General features: G+C 43.1%; 1 protein-coding gene and 1 pseudogene across 5 annotated transcripts in view; one reads left to right on the top strand and one right to left on the bottom strand.

Moving 5' to 3' along the window:
* Nucleotides 1-23,892, bottom strand: part of TRIM2 (tripartite motif containing 2) — a 136,808-nt gene that overhangs the window by 67,967 nt on the left and 44,949 nt on the right. For 2 of the 5 annotated variants that reach the window (XM_033215510.1, XM_033215513.1), the window contains exon 2: nucleotides 368-552. In XM_033215510.1, coding sequence (XP_033071401.1) covers nucleotides 368-552 — 185 coding nt within the window. Of the gene's footprint in view, nucleotides 1-367; nucleotides 553-13,155; nucleotides 13,516-23,892 lie in introns of those variants that run through there. The other 3 variants (XM_033215511.1, XM_033215514.1, XM_033215512.1) reach the window with 2 other exon arrangements.
* Nucleotides 5,084-5,178, top strand: LOC117086481 (annotated as a pseudogene).

Here is a 23,892-nt window from a genome sequence, read left to right as displayed (position 1 = left end):
GGGAGGAAACAATAGATTTTTTTAATTGACTCTCAAAGACCCTCTATAGGGATCTGCTGTGGACAAAAACTGTTTCACAAAGAACAAAGGGAAGTTTTAAAAGATTTTTCAACTTAACATTCTTATTTAATGCTCCATCTCTTGTGTAAATGAATCAGTAGTTACTAGATTGCTTTCTCTCACTTATAATAGTTTGAAATAAAGTAAATTATTTGCAACTCATGATTCTGTTTTTCAATGTCTGGCAAAGGCACAAGAGATTAGTTTTCTCTCAAAGGTAACTGTAGAATTCTGGGAAAGAATCTTGCAGTAGGTTGTAGGAGGTCAGCCTGTGAAACTCCCTTCTCTAAGCACAAAGGAGGCTTACCTCTCGCAGAAAGTGTGCAGACAGGGGAGAACCTTGGGATTCTTGTACCGTTCCAGGCATATACTGCAAATCAGAAACTGCTTGTCAATCTGGCGCACCACAGGACTTGGGATGTTGGTGCCTTCACTGGCCATCCTAGACCACTGACATGGGGGGCCGGCTGTCTTTGACCCTGCACGCTGCTGCTGTCAGACAGAAAATCAAAACAGAAAAATATATAATGATCTGTAGGTACAAGTCAATTACTGGCTCTTTCACTGTAAGCACTGTGTTATTAATTAAGGTAGAAGTCAACGTCAGTGACCTCAAAATGACCAATAAGCCAACCCTTATTGCTATACGAGTACAGTGGGCTCCCTGTTGTTTGTTTTGTAAATCAATAAAATCCTCACATGTTCGCCACGCAAACAAAACAAATTAAAAGATGGCGTGTTGTACAAAGAGGTATGCTCACTGGGTTTCAAAGCAGTGGTGACTAAGGGGATAAGTACTTTATATAGCTATGTCTGCTTATGCCTTTAGCCATGACTATATTTAAACATATATTTACATTTTATATTCTTATTAAAATTGAATATGTTTTTCCAACTATTGTAGTTGAAGAGGTTGGACTATGTCACTTTGATATAAGGATTATTTTGATCTGAAAGCTATATAGAAAGAACAGACAGAAGAGGACCTCTCTGCCCTTCCCCATCTGCCTAAAAGCAGGGCATAAACTTCTCTTTTGTAAAGGAAATTTCCATTTGTAAAGGTGCCTCTCTCTCCGGAGCCAGGAAAAGAAGTCTCTTAAACACTGAAGACTGCATGGAGATGATCTTGCAAAATGATCTTACTAAACAAACCTTATCTACCATACCTTCCGACAATTTACTGCCCCAGGAGTCCAAACCCCTCTTTCTTTTGTCTAGGCAGTTCTCCACAATATATTGTCCTTTGTCCAAATGGTATGTAAAACCCAAAGAGGAGGTTGTGAAGCCCTTGACAATGTAAAATTAAAAATAGTATCAAAAAAGTATATGCCTTTTTCTCCTGTTAATCTGTCTTTCGTCACTTTAATTTATAGACCCTAGGTACCTACTCTAGGAGGGCAGAATAAAAGTTTTTCCTCCCCTACATGCTATTCATATGCATGGGGGTGATAATTGGAATTTTAATTAAAACTTTGTATATGGTTCAGAGTGTTTTCTTTAGGACTAAAGGTTTATAGATTTGAAACTAAAATATATTTGCTATGGGGCAGGGACAAGGCTAGAGGTGTTCCCTATAATTTAAAAGAAATATCTGTTGGTATTCATGTCTGGGCATTTGAAAGACCTGGTGAAGTTAATTAATTCAGAGAAGGTTTCAAAATGTTAGGGATCATGCCAGGAAAGGAGAATCAGAAGAGGGCAACAGAGAAAGAGAAGACAGCAGAGAGTTTGAGAGCACAAGAGAGGAAAAAGTTACAACACAAAACACAGCTTCTTTTACCACCTTAAAGAATTTCTGGCTTCTACACCAAAGGCATAAACGAAGGCTGAGCTAAAATTTACCTCTTCATCTTCTAAATATTTGGTAAGGCGTCCAGAGCCCTCTAATTTCCTATGGAAATACTCTTTAACAAAAAGAAAATAAAAGAGAGAGAAAGTGAAACTGCCTTTGCAAAAACTATAACTGAGAAAATTACGGCAGTGAAAGAGATCAGACCTAACTGACTCCATCTTGCTTCTAACCTTTAAACTGTCCTTGTTCATTCCTGGGCATAGGTTAAACTAACTTTGGGAAGGAATTGAGTTTATAGTTTGACTCTGAAACAAAATTGATAATAGCCCTTTTCCAAAAAGACCCTTTCTTGCCTGAGGACCAGTCTGCCTTTGTAGGACTAACAAATTAGCTACAAGATTAGAAATTAAGGGCCGGGCGCGGTGGCTCAAGCCTGTAATTCCAGCACTTTGGGAGGCCGAGACGGGCGGATTACGAGGTCAGGAGATCGAGATCATCCTGGCTAACACGGTGAAACCCCGTCTCTACTAAAAATATAAAAAACTAGCCGGGCGAGGTGGCGGGCGCCTGTAGTCCCAGCTACTCGGGAGGCTGAGGCAGGAGAATGGCGTGAACCCGGGAGGCGGAGCTTGCAGTGAGCCGAGATTGCGCCACTGCACTCCAGTCTGGGCGACAGAGCGAGACTCCGCCTCAAAAAAAAAAAAAAAAAAGAAATTAAGGTTTAGGGATCGTGCAGCCTCTGGCTGCAAGAGTCTGAACCTCCCAAAATTGCTCTTCGGGATAACAACACTATTGTAAAACCAAAGATCAGTGCTTGAGATGTTTTGCAGAGCCTGCACTCAGTGGATCAACTGACACCACCCATACCGGTAATCTGGCTCAACCAGCTCTGTGATCCCACCCAGGAACAGAAGACAGCAAGAAGACCCCACTTTGACTCCTCTATGATTCCGTCTCCAACCTGACCAATCAGCACTCCCCACTTTCCCAGCCCCTACCTGCTAAATTATCTTTAAAAACTCTGATCCAACTGGTTTGAGTAATAATAAAACTCTGGTCTCCTGCACAGCTGGCTCTGAGTGAATTACTCTTTCTCCATTGCAATTCCCTGTCTTGATAAATTGGCTCTGTCTAGTCAGCAGGCAAAAGAAAGTTGGGTGGTTACAAAAGAAAGGAAGGGAAGAAAGAAAAGAAAGAAAAAAGGAAGGAAAAGAAAAAGAGAGAGAAAGAAGGAAGGAAGGAAATAAAGGGGAAAAAAGAAAGAAAAGAGTTTTAATATTTAATATGACCCTAGGCAGGAGGTCATACTATTCTTTATTATTTGTTATTATTATTTTTTGAGATGGAGTCTCGCTTTGTCACCCAGGCTGGAGTGCAGTGGTGCGATCTTGGCCCACTGCAAGCTCCGCCTCCCGGGTTCACGCCATTCTCCTGCCTCAGCCTTCCCAGTAGCTGGGACTACAGGCGCCCGCCACCACACCCGGCTAATTTTTTGTATTTTTTAGTAGAGACGGGGTTTCGCTGTGTTAGCTAGGATGATCTCGATCTCCTGACCTCGTGATCCACCCGCCTCAGCCTCCCAAAGTGCTGGGATTACAGGCATGAGGGGTCATACTATTATTCTTATTCTACAGATTAAAAGAAACAAAACAGAGGCTCAGTCAAGAAGTTCACCAGAATGCAAACTCAAGGAGTATATATCTCTAAAAGCCATGGCCTTTTCACTACTTAAACCACAACACTGCCCTTGGACCTTGTGTTTTAAAAAGGCTGCACTACAGAAGCTTGGTTTACATATGACACTTTAACTTGGCCTGGTGCCTGTTTTTAAAGCTTGGAAATACTCCATATTTACAGAAGCAACACTTCTATACTTTCTAAAGAAAACATTCTTTTCCAAATATAAATAATAGTTCTCCTTCCTACCAAGTCACTAAATTTTTAAAAAGCGTATCAACTTTTATCAGGAAAATTCAGCTGCTGGCTGGTCCAAGTGCAGTGGTGTTTACAGATAACTGATCACAACCAGTTACAGATTTTGTTGCTCCTTCTACACCCCCACTGCTTCACTTGACTAGCCTAAAAAAAAAAAAAAAAAAAAAGAAAGCCAAGAAAATTCTGTTTATATATATGAGTATAGTTACAACCACGACACACCCATTTTCCAACTCTGTACCTTTTAGATAAGTTCATTAAAGAGTATGGTTTTAAAAACAGGCTGGGTGCCATCTCTCACGCCTGTAATCCCAGCACTTCGGGAGTTCGGGTGAACAGATCACTTGAGCCCAGGAGTTCAAGAGCAGCTTGGGCAACATGGTGAATCCCCATCTCTACAAAAAAATACAAAAAAAAAGGTTGGGAGCAGTGGCTCACACCTGTAATTCCAGCACTTTGGGAGGCCGAGGCGGGCAGATACCGAGGTCGAGAGATTGAGACTATCCTGGTCAACGTGGTAAAACCCCATCGCTACCAAAAATATAAAAATTAGCTGGGCATGGTGGCACGCACCTGTGGTCCCAGCTACTCAGGAGGCTGAGGCAGGAGAATCACTTGAACCTGGGAGGCGGAGATTGCAGTGAGCAGAGATCGTGCCACTGCACTCCAGCCTGGTGACAGAGCGAGACTCTGTCTCAAAAAAAAAAAAATTAGCCAGGCATGGTAGCACACATATATAGTCCCAGCTGCTCAGGAGGCTGAGGTGGGAGGATTGCTTGAGCTCGGGAGGTCAAGGCTGCAATGAGCCGTTATCATGCCCCTGCACTCCAGCCTGGGTGACAGAATGAGACTCTGACTCAAAATAAAATGATAAAATAAAATAACATATAGAACCTTGTGAAACACCTGCTATACAAGAGTGACACATTCAGACAGAACTCACTGCATAGTTAAACGTGTAGGTATGACATCCAATCAGCCACCATTATCTGCTAGACTTTCCATAGAGTGTTTCTCTAAAGTAGCTCATCTCTCGGGGGCTCAAAATGTTGGGAGCCTGTCTGTTTTCTTAACCACATCCCTATGACATCAGACGAGGGGAGGAATGGACTTGTCTGTCTTAATCAAATCCAAGGCTCAGGGTTTAAATGACTGGCCCAAGGTCATTCAGTAAAATCAATGAATCAGAAAGGTCAGATTTCAAGTTTTCTGCCTTATCTGATAAATCAGTGATGTAAGTTTAACACTTCTCTAGAGAGAGTGTGTGTATGTGTGTAACTAGTAAAAATGGTAAGAGTGCTCACTTTGGCAGCACTAAAATTTGAATGATACAGAAAATATTGTCCCTGAGCAAGAATGGCATGCAGATTTGTGAAGTGTTCCATATTTTCTTTAAAAAGATGTTAAACTTTTCCATTGAAATTAGTTAAAAATAATTTTATTTTGAATAGCTTTTGAAATTTTTCATAGTACCCTTTGAAATAATCAGAGCCATGCTGGGTATTGAAAAAAGCAGAGAGAAAGCATCATACTGAATTTTACTCCTTTTTTTTAAACCTTACAATTTTGGATTTTGGGCAAGAAAAAAATTTGTTTTAATCAAATGATATACATTGACTAAATGAAATTTCTTGAGCCAATATTTTGTGCTCTAAAGCCGAAAATGAAAACATTTCATTCTAACTTTCTGATAATTATTGTAGTGGGTGAGAGCAAGTCTCTGTATTGTAGTATTGTTAATTTGCATGGTAAATTAATTAAGTTTACTCATTAACACTAATTTAAAATCATGACAGTATCACAGATCTGTCACAAGTGACCTGTTGAAGGCATCTGGATTTTTAGAACTCCCAAAATCAACACAAAAGTTTTCCAATCCCCAAAGACCCCCAAATTTGCCAGGATAATATCCTTCCCTGGATACCCACACTAGGAAGAGAATTTGACTGCTCCTAATGGGACTATGTGCTCAGAAGAACTGAGGCACAGAATGAGCTAATAAGCACTGTCGGAAGTCTGAATCAGTCCGAATATGCCATGAGGAATACATTCAATATACAATAGCCTTCAATCAAAGAGTTGGGGCACTACCACAGTTTCTGGTCTCCTTGATTAAAAAAGCAACACATGTTTTATCTAGATGCTTTGCTGGTCTCCTTTCCCCATCTTGCTTTCTAAATTGTCAGAGACCCTTCTTACCCACATAACCAGTGGAAGTCAGTGCACTATAATGAGAGAGATCAGAATATAGAACTGCTCTTCTAAATGCTAGAGAGTTGCAAAACTAACTTCTGAAGGGATCTGTGTGAAAACATGCCTGGGGTGGACTCTGCCTGTAAAGAAGCCCAAATGCTTTTGGATGTAGGAACTAACATCAGACACATTGACAAAAAGCCAGTAGAAAGGAAATTGTAGCAAAGGCAGAAAGAACCACTTTAAAATAATACAAATGGTCAACATTAGTTTGACATTGACCTTAGCAAATAAGAGTCTTCATATTGGAAGACTAGCTGAGGTTCCCTGTCTGTGGAAAACAAACAGCAAGACCCCTTACAAAGAAGCTCACTCCCCTTTGTCCAGCTCAGTGTCACCTGCTCACTCCGACCATTCTGTTCAAAACTGCATCTTGCCACCAGTTACCTAGCACTGCTATCCCCGGTCCTTGGTTGGTTTTTCTCCATAGCACTGGTCACCTCCTGTTACAGATCCCATGTCTGTGTCCCTCCCAAATTCACATGTTGAAGCCCTAACCCCCAATGTGATGGGATCAGGAGGTGAGGCCTTTGGGAGGTGATTAGGTCATCAGGGTAGGGCCCTTATGATGGGATCAGTGCCCCTGTAAGAGGAGATAAGAGGGGGACTGCTTTCCCATTCTGTCCACTCTCTGTCATATGGGCCATCTGCCTATAAAGCCAGAAGAGGGCCTCACTAGAACCCACCATGCTGGCACCCTGATCTCAGATTTCCTAACCTCTAGGACTGTGAAACAATACATCCTTTTTGTTTAAGTCATCCAATCTATGGCATTTTTGTTATAGCAGCTGGAACTAAGCCTTCCAACATACTATGTAATTTATATATTTTTGATATAGTCTCTGCCCTCCCCCTAGAATGTAAGGCCCACAAGGGCACGGATTTGTGTCTCACTATTCACTGCAGTAGTTCCAGCGCCTAGAAGGGTCCTGGTACATAGTAGACATTATTTTTGAATGAATCAAACTAGCAAAATATAACATGGAAACGGACTTATTCACAGCAGCAGCAAAGAGCAGTACTTGCTGAATTCCATGATAAAGAGTATGGTTGTTGCCGGTTATCTGAATGTTTGCACCTGACCTCGGACATTACCTGCTTCCCTGTGTGATAGTCTTTTTTTTTTCTTTTTAAGACAGGATCTCTCTCTGTCACTCAGGCTGCAGTGCAGTGATGTGATCACAGCTCACTGCAACCTCCACCTCCGAGGCTCAAGTGAGAGCCCCATCTCAGCCTCCCAAGTAGCTGCAACCACAAGTGGGCACCACCATGCCCAGCTCATTTTTGTATTTTTTGCAGAGAAGGGGTCCCATTATGTTGCCCAGCTGGTTTTGGACTCTTGGGCTCAAGTGATCCTCTTGCTTCAGCCTCCCAAAGTGCTGGGATTACAGGCGTGAACCACCGTCCCAGCCTCCCATGTGATAGTCTAATGCTCAGCAACATAAGCCATCATCCAGAGGGTAAACATTAGTGACATATTTTAACATGTTCACAGATGCAGAAAAAGAAACAGAACTATTGAGTACATGAAAGCACCTTCACAAAAATTATGACAGTGAGAAAAATCTGGCATACAAAAATTATGACAGTGAAAGGAATCTGACATAGCTGACTCCATCTTCCTTCTAACCTCCATGCTGTCCTTGTTTATTCCCAGATGTAGGCCAAACTAACTTTGGGAGCAATTTAGTTTATAGTTTAACTTTAAAACAGGAAAGATAACAGCCCATTCCTGAAACAAGCCCCTCCTTGCTCAGGATAAAAACCACCTTTATAAAACTAACAAATAAGACCAGGCACGGTGGCTCATGCCTGTAATCCCAGCATTTTGGGAGGCCAAGATGGGCGGATCACGAGGTCAGGAAATCGAGACCATCCTGGCTAACATAGTTGAAACCCCGTCTCTACTAAAAATACAAAAAATTCACTGAGCGTGGTGGCAGGCGCCTGTAGTCCCAGCTACTCAGGAGGCTGAGGCGGGAGGATGGCATGAACCCGGGAGGCGGAGCTTGCATTGAGCAGAGTCACACCACTGCACTCCAGCCTGGGCGACAGAGCAAGACTGTATCTCAAAACAAACAAACAAACAAACAAACAAAAAAACTAACAAATTAGCCACAAGGTTAGAATTACAGTTCAGTCAGGAGCCCTGTAGCCACAGGTTGCAAGATTCCTATCCTCCCCAGTTGCTCCTATAGGTAACATCACTATTATATTGTGCAGGGTCTGGATTTTATTGAATAAATAAATTAAATAAAAAATAAAAAACGCCACTATTGTAAAACCTAAGATTGGTGTTTGAGATATTTTTCAGACCCTGTATTCTGAGGGACCAGCTGGCATCACCCAGATCAGTAAGCTGGCTCCACGAGTTTTGTAATTCCATCAAGAAGTAAAGACAGGCAGAAGACACCTTCAACCTCCTATGATTTCATCCCTGACTCAAGTAATCAACAATTCCCATTCCCTAGCCCCCTGCTCGCCAAACTACCCTTGAAAAACCCTAGCCTTGGAATTTTGGGGAAGTCTGATTTGAGTAATAAAGTCCAGTCTTCCACTTAGTTGGCTCTGCATTTATTAAACTCTTTCTCTGTTGTAATACTGTTGTCTTGATAAATCGGCTGTATCTGTGCACTGGGCAAGAAGAACCACTGGGCAATTACAGACACATATGCATGGAAATAAAAAGCCTAAAACAGTTGGCACATAAATCCCTTATTAATGGGGGCTTGCCAACTAAACACAGCTTGTTGTGGGAAAAGCAATTCAATGATCACATAACAAAATCCTTGGGCATACAAAAATCCGGCTTCAGCATTTCTTCCCTCACATCATCTCTGGTGGTTTTCCTGGCTCACTTTCTCAAATATCCTACAATTTGGTGGAAATTAACCACCGAATGCAAAAGAACTTGATAGGAGAAGCTGAAATGAGAGAAAAATGCCTATGTCCACAATTCTAAGATTTAGACCACATTTCCCATCCCAAATTATACCGTTTAGATCAGAAAACTATCCAGACTCTTTATTGCTGACACCACAGTGAGGAAGAGCAGGAATAAAGAATGGCAGAGAAAAGCCAACGTTAAATCGCTCTTCTTGAGAAGGGGAAGGAGCTGGCAAAATCTTGTCTGCCTGTTCTAGGGAAAGTGGTGGGTAACAGAGGCCAAGATTCTGCTGAAACGTGATTTGTGGGTAAGAGGTCGCATATTTGATTATACATCATCCTACAGGTACTCAATTACATTCCTACAGTGTAATTTTATGGTATTCCTGGGTTATTGCTTCTCTTTGGTGCCACTTTAGTTTGATTTATTAAGATGCCTTTTTCTTTTTCTCTCCCTAAGACAGATTCTCCCTCTGTCTCCCAGGTTGGAATACAGTGGTGTGACCTCGGCTCACCACAACCTCCACCTCCCAGGTTCAAGTGATTCTCCTACCTCAGCCTCCAGCCTAGCTGAGATTACAGGTGTGCCCCACCACACCCTGCTAATTTTTGCATTTTTAGTAGAGACAGGGTTTCACCATATTGGCCAGGCTGGCCTTGAACCACTGGGCCCAAGCAATCCGCCAGCCTTGGCCTCTTAAAATGCTGGGATTACAGGCATGAGTCACTGTGCCGTGCCCAGCCCGGCCCATTTTTTATTGTTCTCATGCAGACATGCAAACATCTGCTTTCCAAGCAATTACAAATCTTCTGGTACATTTATAGAAAGGAAATCCTGAACCATTTGGATTATCTATAAATCACAATATGCTACCCTGTACCTGCCAGAACATGTGGCATAAATTAAAACGATGAAAAAGGTATTTGTAATGTTTAAAATCATGAGCCTATTATCATTTGCCTACAATTGAATTGGATTGTTACTGAGGTCTCAATTAGAAAAAAAGAGGACAATCTTTAGTGAAATTAAAACAGGGTGACACATTTCCAGTTAAATCAAGCCTCTATCCCAGATGGGCCATTTTGTAAATCAGAAGGCTAGATGCATTATCTTTCCTGATGATGATGATGATGATGTGTATGTATGTATGTATGTATGTGTGTGTGTGTGTGTGTGTGTGTGTGTATGTGTGTGTTTTGGAGGAAGGCATTCAAAAGCCATCCCTTTTAACTTTTGTCTTCAGGCAGGGTGTGTCCAAGCTCTCCAAGGTTCTTTTTCTCCTTATTTTCAGAGTCAGATGTATGACAGCTTCCTCAGATGAATTGGTTTTTACCAAATGTAAGCTGATGCTTAAGCTGAGCCCCTGACTTGTCTTTATGATATGTCATGAAGACATATTTCCCCTTATTATTTCCCCTACCTCTTTCTTTAGTATATAAAGAAGGCCATTGCCTCACCTTTGGCAGCAATTGTTAAGATTAAGCTGGGTCTGTGTGGTGGAATGTTAAGTGGTCAGGCTAATAGACATTCATCTCACAGCACTCTGGGACAGTCAAGATGCTTGGGGTCTCCTCTCTCCACATCCATCACTTTGCCAGGTTTCCTCCCTTGCTTTGCTTGGGTACTACAAAAAGAGGTCAAGTATTCTGGGACCACAAAAAAGGTAGAGATCAGCAAGGGAGCTAAGTGCTGGTACCTTTCTAGGGGTTGGAAGAAACTAGCAAGAAGGGAAAGGAGAAAATTATTTCACAACAGAACTAAGAGACACAGCTCTACATAATAGGAACCTCCTTTTTGCTCCTGGTATACAGGAAGCACATTATTTAATTCTGTTGTTGATTAGAATTAAGTACTTAAATTAATAACGTTTAAAAATAATAATAAAAAGCACTTAATGGAAAAATGGAGGCTGTCGAGAATGTGAAGACGGAAGAGGTAAAGTAAAAGGGAATAGAAAGATTTGCATACTAAAAGCAGAAATCTGTTTCCTGCAATGATGCTATTTGAATACTTGGCTCATTATTTTCTCACTTTCTGGTCCAATCTAAAGCTCCAAATTCTATGAGGAAATCTAATCCATTGAATTCAGACCATTTGCACAATAAAAATATTCAGAAAACCCTAATAGCCAACCCCATAATGGAGCAAATTCTACTCTGAACTAAAGCCTTTATATAAGTAATAAAGGGACAGAGATGGCACCAGAGATTAAAGAAAGATTAAATTAAAGATTTTGCACAGGTATGTAAGGAGTAATTCAAGTCACATTTTTTGAAGAAAAAACTACGACAGTAAATAATTTTGCAGCAAATTTTTAAAAATTCAAAAGTATTTCTCTTCTATACATTTCAATAATATATAAAATATTTGGGTAGTCTTAGTTTTATAAGAGAAATAATTAAAAGAGGCAAAAGGGAGTCTTAAAAATTGCTACATATTTGGGATTTCCCCCTACCTAATAAAAAGAGATAAAAGAAAGCCCTAAGTATGTAGAAATTAATGCTTAAGGATACCCAGATAAAGAACATTTTCATTTCTTAGTAAGACAAAGAATGAGTGTCCTAACTTTATTTCACAAGCAACAAAATCCACGAAGCTTTTGTTATAATAAAACAAAATTAAGTCATTGCAGGACTATAGTATTAACTATGGCAAAAAATGTGTATAGATTTTAGTCTCCTTTTAAAAAATGTGTGGGTTATATACATGCATTCGTATATCTTGAAACAGCACGTTCTATCAGAGAAAATTTTTACATTCAGCTGTGTTTTAACCTTTCCAATGCAAATCGCTTGCGTCTTCCTATGAGAAAATTGGACAGAAACACTTAAAGGTTTAGGAAGGGTTACTACTCATGTCTCTGCATCGGAAAGCTGCTTTCTCATACCACAGCACACATGAAACTTCTCATTGTGTGCTGCTCGGGAGGGGCGTGCATTACTTAACATTATAGTGGGTTAGGAACAGTGGGGCTCAAGCCTCTGCCTGAAATAATGAAAGAAACCAGAAAACAGATTCACACTAGGCAGAACTGAATCCTAACACTTAAGAAGTCATTTGAAGAATTCTGCATGAACAAATGGCTCTCCTTACATATATACTGGAGTTTAAAACCTTCTTTTAAAACAAATTTTCATAAGGAATAAAACTGCTATAACATGATCTAAGCTAGAAAAACAATCTTTTAAACACCTCATTCTGAAAGCTATTACATTGAAACTATCTTTTCCATAAGACAAAAATACCATTTTATCTTTTGGTTCAGAAGTCCATTTATTAACATTCAATTTTTAATTTAAAACAAACAGCCTTGCTACTTGCTCTCCTATCCCCCCAAAAGAAGGAATAATGACAGGGTGGGGCATACTTGTAGAAAAAGCTCTGACACAAAAATAACCCCCACTGTTTCAGGAAGCAAACCTAAGGACCAATCCAAAACCCAAGGATTTTTTTTTTTTCCTGTATAATGCTATCATTGAGCTCCACCCAGATTTGACTGTACTTCAAAGGCAGGAAAAAAAATTGTCAGAAAAAAACAAATTATCTCCTACATGTTTGTTTGCTGGCCCTCAATGGCATTCAGAATTCAGAGGGTCGAGTCATGCATTATGAATGAATGGGTTTCCAATGGTAACTGCCAGCCATGGAACTCAACCCCAGGGTTCTTTAATAGAGGACAGAGTGGGGGAGGGTCGCACGTTCTCCTCCACCCTGGGGCAGCGGGGAAGGAATCCTGCAAATTAAATATTTCATCTCCCTGTTTGCACCCAACAGAGAGATGCAGGGGGCAAAATTCTTCTGTTTAAAATAAGTCAAGATACACACTAAAATAAAGACTGGTAAAAATACAAATCTAGTCAGATCACATTAGAACTTGATAAGAAAATCTTGCATGACTTTTTCCCCATACTTGTTAATTTGGTGCCTTTGTTTAAGCAAAGAATGGGTCTCTGTTTTACAGCTACAGAGGATGCAGCATCGCCATGAGAGATGAAGGGAGAAAAAAAGAACCGAGAGAGCAGGAGAAATCAGTTACCCACCTGGCTAAGCACTCTGAACATTTAGGACCTACCCATTTCTGAAGACAAACAGACTAATCAACGAGGCAATCAAATGCTCCCCAAGTCTGTCGCTGCAGCTACGCGGCAATCCAAAAGAACAACGCACGTTTCTGCTAACATCTCAAGCTGGGAAGCACCATGCAAAGAGACTGGTTAAAATTCCCTACCATGCAGTGCAGCCATCATCAAAAGCCCAGCATATCTTCTGCTCTAAGTAGTGATGTGCCAGTTGATGCACAGAACAGAGGAAGAGAAAAATGGAGGAAATGAGAGAAGGCTGGAAAGTCGCAGGAATGTTTCTGGGTCATTAACAAGTGGAAGACCCCCTTCAGTATTCACACCAATCGGTCTTGATCTTACAGGACATCTTTTTCTCACTGAGCGTCTGTTGAAAAGACTGCAGCAAACCAGGCAAGGGATTATGGGATAGGGATGCAGCAGCGAGCTGCAATGAGATTCGTGGGTGGCTTGCTTTCCCTCTGAGTCAGCAGTCAGCTGTTTCCATGCTCTCGTGCTGGGCTCCATCACCAGAAAGTGACTGCAGGATTAACCAGAGGAGAGGCGACCAGTGCAGTCTCCGCGCAACGCAGCCGGGGCAGGTACAGGGAGTGCTACAGATCAGACTGAGGGAGTGCTGGGACGCAAACGGTGAACGCAGTGAGAATAGATTCTAGGAAGAAGGCATATGGCACCTCAAAATGAAAAGTTCACATTTAGAGAAGTGCTTTGTGTGAGTGTGAGAGCACACACTTGCTTGTAAGAAAGAGAGATGATTGATTTTCTTAGATGTCTCAAGTAGCTTGAAACACATAATTTTTAAAAAAATGCAACAAACATACAAACAAACAAACAAACAAAACAGTCCAGTTCCACAAGCCCCTACTAATTTTCCTCCCTTGGTGTTTACCCAGGGCAGGGTCTATAAAATACGGTTCCACAAAGTCAAATCATGCAATGACATTTCTCTGCTTTTTGTGGTTCTAATGATTCAGAGAAAAATCATATGGTACATTTTTTGATTTGGGGATAACCAGACCCTGTTCTTTTTTTGATCACGAAGTTTTCAGTTAAAAGTTGAGAAACTTGACAAATAACATGACTTAATTTCCTGCCAAGTCATGAAACGTAGTTTTAAAAGGTATTAATAATGTAAAAATGATCAGCAAGTAGCTATATAATAGTGATTAGGTCTCCAGATTACAAATAATAGTTTAGAATAAAAAATCTTACATATCAGCATAGAATTCACAACCATTCCTTTTTCTACAACAATAAAGGCAGGGAACAGTATTGCATCCTATTCCTTGCTTAGTTACTAGTGTCAAAGGGATTGCTAATAATGTTTATTTTAAAAAACTGGGCATCTGCATATTTGATTACATTAATATTTATCACATTCTTTCCACACAGTCAAGCATTACAGTGAGCTCTTGAAGGGGCCTCAGCTCTGCAGAGCAGTGATGATTACCTTTGGTGGTAGTAGGAGGAGTGGGATCATAGAGAAAACAGCAAAATTGACAGACCCCAGAAATGCACATACATGCCAATTTTGGCGTGCCATTTTAGGTGATACACAGTTCTCAAAATCCCAGTTAGCACCCTGCTTTAGAAGTTTTGCAGATTTTTTTTAAAACTTCATTGATTGTAATTCATATACCATACAATTCACCCATTTAAAGTGTACAATGTAATGGTTCTTAGTATATTCATAGATGTGGGCAAGTATTACCACAGCCAATTTTGGAACATTTTCATCACCTCAGACAAACAAACAAATATCCAACCCATACCCTTTAGCTATCACTCTCTTCCCTCCCACATCACATCCCCACAGTCCTAAGCAATCACTAATGTACTTTCTGTTGCTAAAGGTTTCCCTGTTCTGGACTGGAATCATGTAATATGTGGTCTTGTGTGGCTTGCTCTTTTCACTTGGCAGAATGTTTTCCAAGCTCATCCATGTGGTAGCAGGTGTCAGTATTTCATTCCTTTGTATGGCTGAACGAGTTTCCATTGCATGAATTTAGCACATTTTGTTCATCTGTTCGTCAGCCGATGGACACTGCGTTGTTTCCACTTTTTGGCCATTATGAACAGTGCTGCTATAAACATTTGTGTACAAGGTTTTGTGTGGACATATGTTCTGCTTTAGAAGTTACAGTTTAATTAGGACCAACTCCTAAAACTAGAAGCAGGCTACCCCCACTGAGTTTTACAATATCTTCTTTCTAAGACAGGCCATCAGACAGGTGTCTGACTTACTATGACGGGAGTCCTTTCTTCTTCTCATTCTGCTACGAAGCCTACCCCAAGGCCAAATTCATTGAATGCTGACCCCTCCCCAACACATTCTTTCTCCTGATCTCTCTCATTCTCTTCTTCCAGTCAACCCAGATTCTTGGGACCTATAACTAGACCAGGTTTCTGTTCTCTGAAGGTGGAGAAGTGGGAGAGATCTTTGGTCTTGTTGCTGGGCTTCTAGTCAGAGGATGTTAACTTACTCATTCAATCATTCATTCCAATGAACACTTGTTGAGTGTTGTGTGTTCCAAGCACTGAATAGGCACTGAGGATATAGAGAAGAATTTAATATTTCTGAGCCCTCAGGGACGTCACAATCTAGTGTGGGAGATGGATTAGTAAGCAGGCAATTGCAATTCAGAGTGATAAATGCTTAACAGCAAGAGAAAGCGAATGCTCTGGGTACCCATAGAAGGGATATGAAGGGCCAGGGAGGTGTGCGGAGCATTTCAGGCACTGAGTGCAGCACAGTCAAAGGCATGAGATGGCTCATGGGACCTGAGAGTAATACCTAAGTATAACTGAAGCCTGGGGTAAAGGTAGAACAAATGCAGGTGATATCTGTTTCTGATCTTTTACCTGGAATTGGGAATATCTCTTCCCTGGAAATAGCATTACATAGGATAGCTGGGTTTCAAATACCCTCACCACCATGGCGTAACTACTATATGGGTTAAATGGGTTTTGGGGGCTCAGAATCTAACAAACACACATAATATTGCTTATTATAGGAAAATGCAGCCTTGTTTTTAGCGTATGTCTTGGCAAATGAAACCAACTGTTTACAAGTTGGGGCTTGGGTAACTGTGGGAGGCCCCCACTGAAGTGCCAAGCATCAGCTCCTTGGCACTTCCTGAAAACAGGTATGTAGATGGTGATAGTGGCGGCTGGTTGTGTTCCTGAGTTGGAGTTTCCCGCATTGCGGTCTCAAGTGGTCGGACTCGGGGGGTCTCAAGGGCAGAGATTATAGCCACTGCACACCTTATTGACTTCTTGGAGCTGTCTTGTCTCTCCCCACTGTTTCCCTCCAGCTGAATGGAGATTAGAGCTACACTGTCATCAGTCAGTCTGACTATGATTTGTGCAGTGGAGAAGTATACAGACAGTGCCTATGCATAAGAAGAGGATGTACGCTACTAAATTGGGATTGGCAGGAGCATGAGAGATAGTGATCCAGTATTTACTGACCTTGTATGATGTGCCAAGTTCAATCCAATGCACTTTATATACAGTCTGCCTATCCCTGCTCCAGAAAATGTATCCCAGAAAGTAAACATCTTACAATGGCATACAAGGTAATTTACAATCCGGCATCTGCTTCCTGATTATTTTCTACCTTCTGTCCTCCCTAGTCACACTCTAGTTCGTAAGAATTCTGTTACTGGAAAGCAGTCCCCATCCAGACCCCAAGAGAGCGTTCTTGGATCTCCAGCAAGAAAGAATTCAGAGCGAGTCCATAGTGCAAAGCAAAAGGAAGTTTATAGAGAAAGTAAAGGAATAAAAGAACGGCTACTCCATAGGCAGAGCAGCCCCAAGGGCTGCTGGTTGCCCATTTATATGGTTATTTCTTGATGATATGCTAAACAAGGAGTGGATTATTCATGCCTCCCCTTTTTCGATCATATAGGGTAACTTCCTGACGTTGCCATGGCATTTGTAAACTGTCACGGCGCTGATGGGAGTGTAACAGTGAGGAGGACCAGAGGTCACTCTCGCGGCCATCTTGGTTTTGGTGGTTTGGGCCAGCTCCTTTACTACAACCTGTTTTATCAGCAAGGTCTGTATGTTGTGCCGACCTCCTCTCTCATCCTATGACTTAGAATGCCTTAACCATCTGGGAATGCAGCCCAGGAGGTTTCAGCTTCATTTTACCTGACTCCTATTCAAGACGGAGTTGCTCTGGTTCAAACACCTCTGACGATTCCACATGTATTTTTTAGCAGTGGCTCTTAGCCAAGGAATGGTACCAACCCCTCCCATGGTGGAGTAGGGTGTGCATTTGGAAATGTGAAGGGGCACTGTGGCTGTTATACCCAGTGCATGTGGGGGCAGGTAACTACTAACATTTAGTGCCTGGGTGTAGGGATGCCAAACCTGCTCCAGTGCATGGGAGAGTACCTTAAAAGTACATCTGTCCCCACAACACTAATGTCAGTAGCATCCCCTTTGAGAAACACTAATCTCTAGGCTCACCTACCACTTGTTCTGCCAGGAACGCTCCCATCCTCTCCTGCCTCCTGCCCCTGGTTAACTTCTCAGATTCCTTTAGAACTCAGCAAAGCTACCACTCACTTTAGGAAGGATTCTCTGACTCTTCCACTGATGCCCAGACCCTCCCATCCACAGTCTGGATTGAGTACCACTCCTGTGTACTACACAGCATTCTTGCTGGAAGCTGTTAAAGGTTCCATCTTTTACCTTTAACTCACTAACCCTTAGTGCAGTGCCTGTCACATACTAGGTGCCCAATAAGTACATAGGGAATGACGAAAGTCCTGTGAATGAACATATGACATAAAGGTGAAAGTTCATTTCAGAACTGAAAAATTAGTTGGATCAGAGACTATTATGGACAGGCAATTCTTCATATCTGCTAGTTTATGATTTAGAAAGTACTTTCACAGGCCGGGAACAGTGGCTTACGCCTGCCAGCACTTTGGGAGGCCGAGGCGGGTGGATCACAAGGTCAGCAGTTCAAGACCAGCCTGGCCAAGACGGCGAAACCCCGTCCCTACTAAAACTACAAAAATCAGCCGGGTGCAGTGGCAGGCACCTGTAATCCCAGCTACTCAGGAGGCTGAGGCAGGAGAATCGCTTGAACCTGGGCAGCAGAGGTTGCAGTGAACCGAGATCATGCCACTGCACTTCAGCCTGGGCAACAGAGTGAGACTCTGTCTCAAAAAAATATATATATATATATTTCTCTCTCTATATATATATAGAAAGTACCTTCATAGATTTTCTCTTTGATCCTCAAAGCTAACCTAGAAACGGGTAGAGCAGGCATTATTATTTTAGTGGAAATTGAGATGTAGAAAGGTAAAGTGACCAGCCCAGAATGGAGTAGCCACAATATAATAGAGGTGAACTAGAGTCCAGGTCTTGTGGCTGGCACCATTCCTCTTTCAGTATGTCACCTGCCCCAGGATGTGAAAGAACAGGAACAGTAATCAGGCACCTCCCGCTAAGTAGAGAGGTGATGTGTTTCGGTGTGGGATAAATATAACGAACTAGCAGAGGCCAACTGAAATCAGGAGCTTATAAACACTGCCTAATGCAATCATCATTTCATTTTCTGTGTCTCTGATTTCAACAAGCTTTATTGGGGTTGGAGGAGGCAGATAGGGAGAGATTAGTCAACAGATACAAAGTTACAGTTAGATAGGAGGAACAAGTTCTAGTGTTCTATTGCACAGTAGAGTGACTACAGTTAACAATAATGCACTGTAGATTTCATTTTTTAATTTGTATTTTTTGAGACAGGGTGTCACTCTGTCGCCCAAGCTGGAGTGCAGTGGCGTGACTGCTGCTCACTGCAGCCTCGACCTCCTGGCCTCAAGCGATCCTCCCACCTTAGTCTCCCCAGTAGCTGGGACTACAGGCATACACCACTATGCTCAGTTAATTTTTTTGTATTTTTTTATGGAGACAGGGTTTTGCCATGCTGCCCAGGCTGGTCTAGAACTCCTGGGCTCAAGTGATATGCCCATCTCAGCTTCCCAAAGTGTTGAAATCACAGGCGTGAGCCACTGTACCCGCCCTGTATATTTCAAAATAGCTAGAAGAGAGAATTTTGAATGTTCTCCCTACAAAGAAAGGTATAAGGTGATGCATATGCTAAGTATCCTGATTTAATTATTACACAATATGCATCCATATTGACACATCACACTGTACCTCATTAACATGTCAAGTAGAAAAAAATTTTAAAGATATAAAGAAAACAAACAAACACAAAAACTTTATGAAAAGTATTGCCCAATGGTTTTATAAAAGAAGATGGTAAGAAGTAATTATTTCCAGCCTTCAGTTCAAGCATGAGCAACTGGAGAGGAAGTATTACTATGATGGATTTCACAGGTTAGCACTCCAGGTGTGGCCCTAAAAGCCGAGCTCCTTCCGGACAGTCCAGACTCTCTGTAGTCAGTTTGATTGAGTGGTTTGGTTTGGACCCCAAGAGGCTGAGCCCCTTCCTCTCTACTGGCAGTAGCCCTGGTGAGGCCTCCTATGTTTAGGGGTTGGGATCATTCATTAGAGGCTGTGGGGGAGGTTTTTAAGAACAGACAGGACTGTCAGGAAGTAATGGTGAATGAAGCAGAAAGGACTTTCTCTTAAGCATCCTTAAAAGAGAAAAGGTGCAAGTTGGCCTTAACCTGTTGGGGTTATGTGGATAGGAGTAGATTTATCGGGAACCAGCTGACCCAGTTCCAATCCAAGAATTCACACCAGAACTGGCCTGGCCTTGGGATGACCCTTTAATGTTATACATTGCACAAATGATTGTGTGCCAGTGGTACACAAGGCACTGGTGACACAAAAATAAATGACATGAACAGAACCTCTCAAAATCACTCCTGGGGACTGAGTTATTCACCTGCAGCTCACATTCGTGCTGACTGGGTCTCAAGGATCAGGGTAGCCCTCTGCAGCCAGGCTGTATTTGCAGTAAAGGTGACCCAGATCAAGCACCCTTCACTCCCTGCCCAGTATGTTTCCCATCAGGGAGCTGCCCCAAACTGAAGACATATCCAGGTGGGATCTGCCCAGCACAGAACAGAGCAAGACCATCACTTTGCTTGCTCCAGGCTCCATCCTTCTATTAAGTACCTCTGAGGTCCTTGTACCTTTCTTGGCACTTTTCTCATATTGACTCATATTGAACATAAATTCATGCCCAGCAACCCTATCCAACAAGGAATTTGGGTTGGTCTGGTATCATTTATTCTTATGGAACTCAGGATGCTTTTTTTTCTAGGTACTTACAAACCATCCCATTAATAATCCTTCTTTAGCATTATTCTTGATAGAGAGTTCTGTAGTTTTGTAGAAAAGACTGACGTAGGCCTAGTGTGGTGGCTCATGCCTGTAATCCCAGCACTTTTGGAGGCCAAGGCAGGCAGATCCCTTGAGGTCAGGCGCTGGAGACCAGCCTTGTCAACATGGTGAAACCCAGTCACTACTAAAAATACATAAATTAGCCAGGCATGGTGGCACGTGCCTGTAGTCCCAGCTTCTCTGGAGGCTGAGGCAGGAGAATCACTTGAACCCAAGAGGCTGAGGTTGTAGTGAGCTGAGATGGGGCCACTGTGCTCCAGTCTGGGTGACAGAGTGAGGCCTTGTCTTGAAAAAAAAAAAAAAGAAAAAAAAAAAGACAAGCAAAACACAAGGCTCTGCTATGCACTGATTATTAAATGCCCAAGTAATAACATGTCTACTCCTTCATTATTCTTTGTCCTGCTCTGACTATAACAGAAAGCAAAGGCAAGCAGACACAAAGCTCTTTTGTTTCGCCCATTGTTAGGCCTGGAGAATTCAAAGTTGACTATGTATCCTGAGTATACCCGGAATATAAGCTCCCAGTGCTAACTATGGGTTCCTGATTGCATCTGTGTCTACACCGATGTGCACATCGGTATCAAGTACTGTTTTTCTCTTAAGCAGAGCTCCATGACCACACTTCTTATTTTAACAATTAAATTCAAGGCCGTGCCAAGTTCCTGCTTGCCTCACCAATTTACCTTGTTTAATTAATGCAGTGGTTTTGACTACAGGGCTGGGATTTAAGAGTCCAGGAGTCTCCGTGGGCGACTGTGCTGGCGGAGGCCCAGCAGAGCCCCCAGGGTAGGGGCGGAAGCAGGGAGGTGGCCCAGACGGACGCGCTGCTAATAATGCCTGTCTCTTCCACACATTCCTTCCTCTCGGTCCCAGACAGTGGATTCCTTTTAGACCAATATGTATTTCAGAGAGAACCTCACAAATGTTCTTCTCTGCTGACCAAATCACCCGACCTCTACGATTCCATCCTACGGTCATAACCACAGACCTGGGGAAATCTCAGACAGCCCCGACCTCACAGGCCAGGCGGAGCCGGCAGCGCTTTCACTCCTCGGGCTCCGCCCCGCGCCCGGGCTCCATGGCAACAGGCCCCGCCCCGAGGCGGGAGCCGAGCTGCTCTCAGGCGGAAGAAAAGCAGGCGGGTCCCCTCCACCCACATGGCGATTGCGCGCTGGTATTCCGAACCTCTGTCTTTCCCCCACCCCCTCTAGGTTTCCATTTCTAACCTTTTTGTCTCACCAGGAAACAGAATCACTCTGTAAAAGAACTGATTCAAGTGGTGGCTGTGTGGGGAAGAGGAGGGAGTCAGGCCCGCGGTGACGGCATTAAAAGCTGGGAGCCCCGGGAATCGCCCCTGCCTGGCCCTCCAGCAACGGGGGTTCTCTCAACTGTGGCCTTTTCCCGTGTCCAGGGTCGACAGCTCTCTGCCTGCCAACCCTGGAGGGTTCTGAGCCGATGCGCCCATGGTGGGGGTGGGACTTTCTCCGGGTAACATGCCTGGGTTTCCATGCTTTAAAACCTGGAGGTGACACTGAAGTAGGAGTTTGGGCACTTTGGCAGAGGGAGCTAATCCAAGGACAGGGGAATCTGACGCCATCCTCAGAAGGCTGCCCCTCCAACTTGTTACCAGAAGAGTATTTTCCTAAGCAGCCTGCCTGACACCACAACTCAGGGTCACTTTCATCCACGATTAGAATTCTACGATGAAAGTCAGAATGCATCTGCGATTAAGGCACGGGCTCTGGAGACACATCTGGATTTGCTTTATCTGCAGGTTGCTCCTTGCCTCTCTGTTAGCTCATTTGTAAAGTGATACCTCCTAATGCCATTGTGATGATTAAATGATCCAGTGTGTCAGTGTCAGCCCCAGGCCTAACACACAGTCTCAGGTGCGGTGGTGGAGAAGAGGATGGGCTCTAGAGCCAAGAATGGGTTTGGATCCTGGCTCTGCCACTTATAAGTTGTATAACCCTGGGTAAGTAATTTAACCTCTATGCCTCAATTACCTCAAGTGTACGGGGGATGACAAGGGTACTGACTACATAGCATTGTTAGGAGAAGGAAATGGTTTTAGTCTATATAAAGGACCTGATCCAGGCCGGGCGCGGTGGCTCACGCCTGTAAAATCAGCACTTTGGGAGGCTGAGACAGGTGGATCACCTGAGGTCAGGAGTTCAAGACTAGCCTGGCCAACATGGTGAAACCCTGTCTCTACTAAAAGTACAAAAACTAGCTGGGCATGGTGGCGGGCGACTGTAATCCCAGCTATTCAGGAGACTGAAGCACAAGAATCCTTGAATCCGGGAGGCGGACGCTCCAGTGAGCCGAGATTGCGTCAGGGCATTCCAGCCTGGGTGACAGAGTGAGACTCCGTCTCAAAACAAACAAACAAACAAACATGATCCAGTGCCTGATGCATCATAAGCAGTCAGAACATAAATTATTATATCATTATTATGGCCACTGCTACATTTATGAGTTCCTTTAGAAATGACTGATAATACACTTTTTTACTCCTGGAGCTGGGCTCATTTAAGGATTCAGTAAGCCTTTGTGGGGTTTTTTTGGACATATGAATAGCTTAATAATACACTACAGGCCGGGCGCGGTGGCTCAAGCCTGTAATCCCAGCACTTTGGGAGGCCGAGACGGGCGGATCACTAGGTCAGGAGATCGAGACCATCCTGGCTAACACGGTGAAACCCCGTCTCTACTAAAAATACAAAAAAAAAAAACTAGCCGGGCGAGGTGGCGGGCGCCTGCAGTCCCAGCTACTCGGGAGTCTGAGGCGGGAGAATAGCGTAAACCTGGGAGGCGGAGCTCGCAGTGAGCTGAGATCCGGCCACTGCACTCCAGCCTGGGCGACAGAGCCAGACTCCGTCTCAAAAAAAAAATTGATACACTACACCTCATCACCCTTTCATAAGCCACATAAAATACATCAATAAATGAGAGTGAGCAGAATCATGCAAAATCAGAAGAGATATGCCTATACAGTTTTTTTTGTTTGTTTTTCTGTTTTTTTTTGAAACAGAGTCTCACTCTGTCTCCCAGGCTGGAGTGCAGTGGCGCTATATTGGCTCACAGCAACCTCAGCCTCCTGGGTTCAAGCAATTCTCCTGCCTCAGCCTCCCAAGTAGCTGGGATTACAGTCGTGTGCCACCATGCCCAGCTAATTCTTTTGTATTTTTAGTGGAGACGGGGTTTTGCCATGTTGGCCAGGCTGATCTCGAACTCCTGACCTCAAATGATCTGCTTGCCTCGGCCTCCCAAAGTGCTGGGATTACATGCGTGAGCAACCGCACCCAGTGCCTGTACACTTTTATCACACCAGGCTGAACACAGCCTCCCTCTGCATCCTTACCCACTTAGCACTGGTGTCTCCCTGCTGGTTTTGACACAGCTGAGAGGCTGCAGTGCTACTTTGTTACTCTTGCTGAGGTCTCACACTAACTCTAGTCCCAGGCCAGTCCCAGGAAGGAAGAGAGTCTGTTCATGCCTACCTGCCACTGGTTCTCATGAGAAAGAAACCTGGACTTTTGTGCTGG

Source organism: Trachypithecus francoisi, unplaced genomic scaffold (genome assembly GCF_009764315.1).
Source record: "Trachypithecus francoisi isolate TF-2019V2 unplaced genomic scaffold, Tfra_2.0 Lachesis_group1, whole genome shotgun sequence".
Taxonomy (NCBI): domain Eukaryota; kingdom Metazoa; phylum Chordata; class Mammalia; order Primates; family Cercopithecidae; genus Trachypithecus; species Trachypithecus francoisi.
This window is presented reverse-complemented; position numbering and strand designations above follow the sequence as displayed.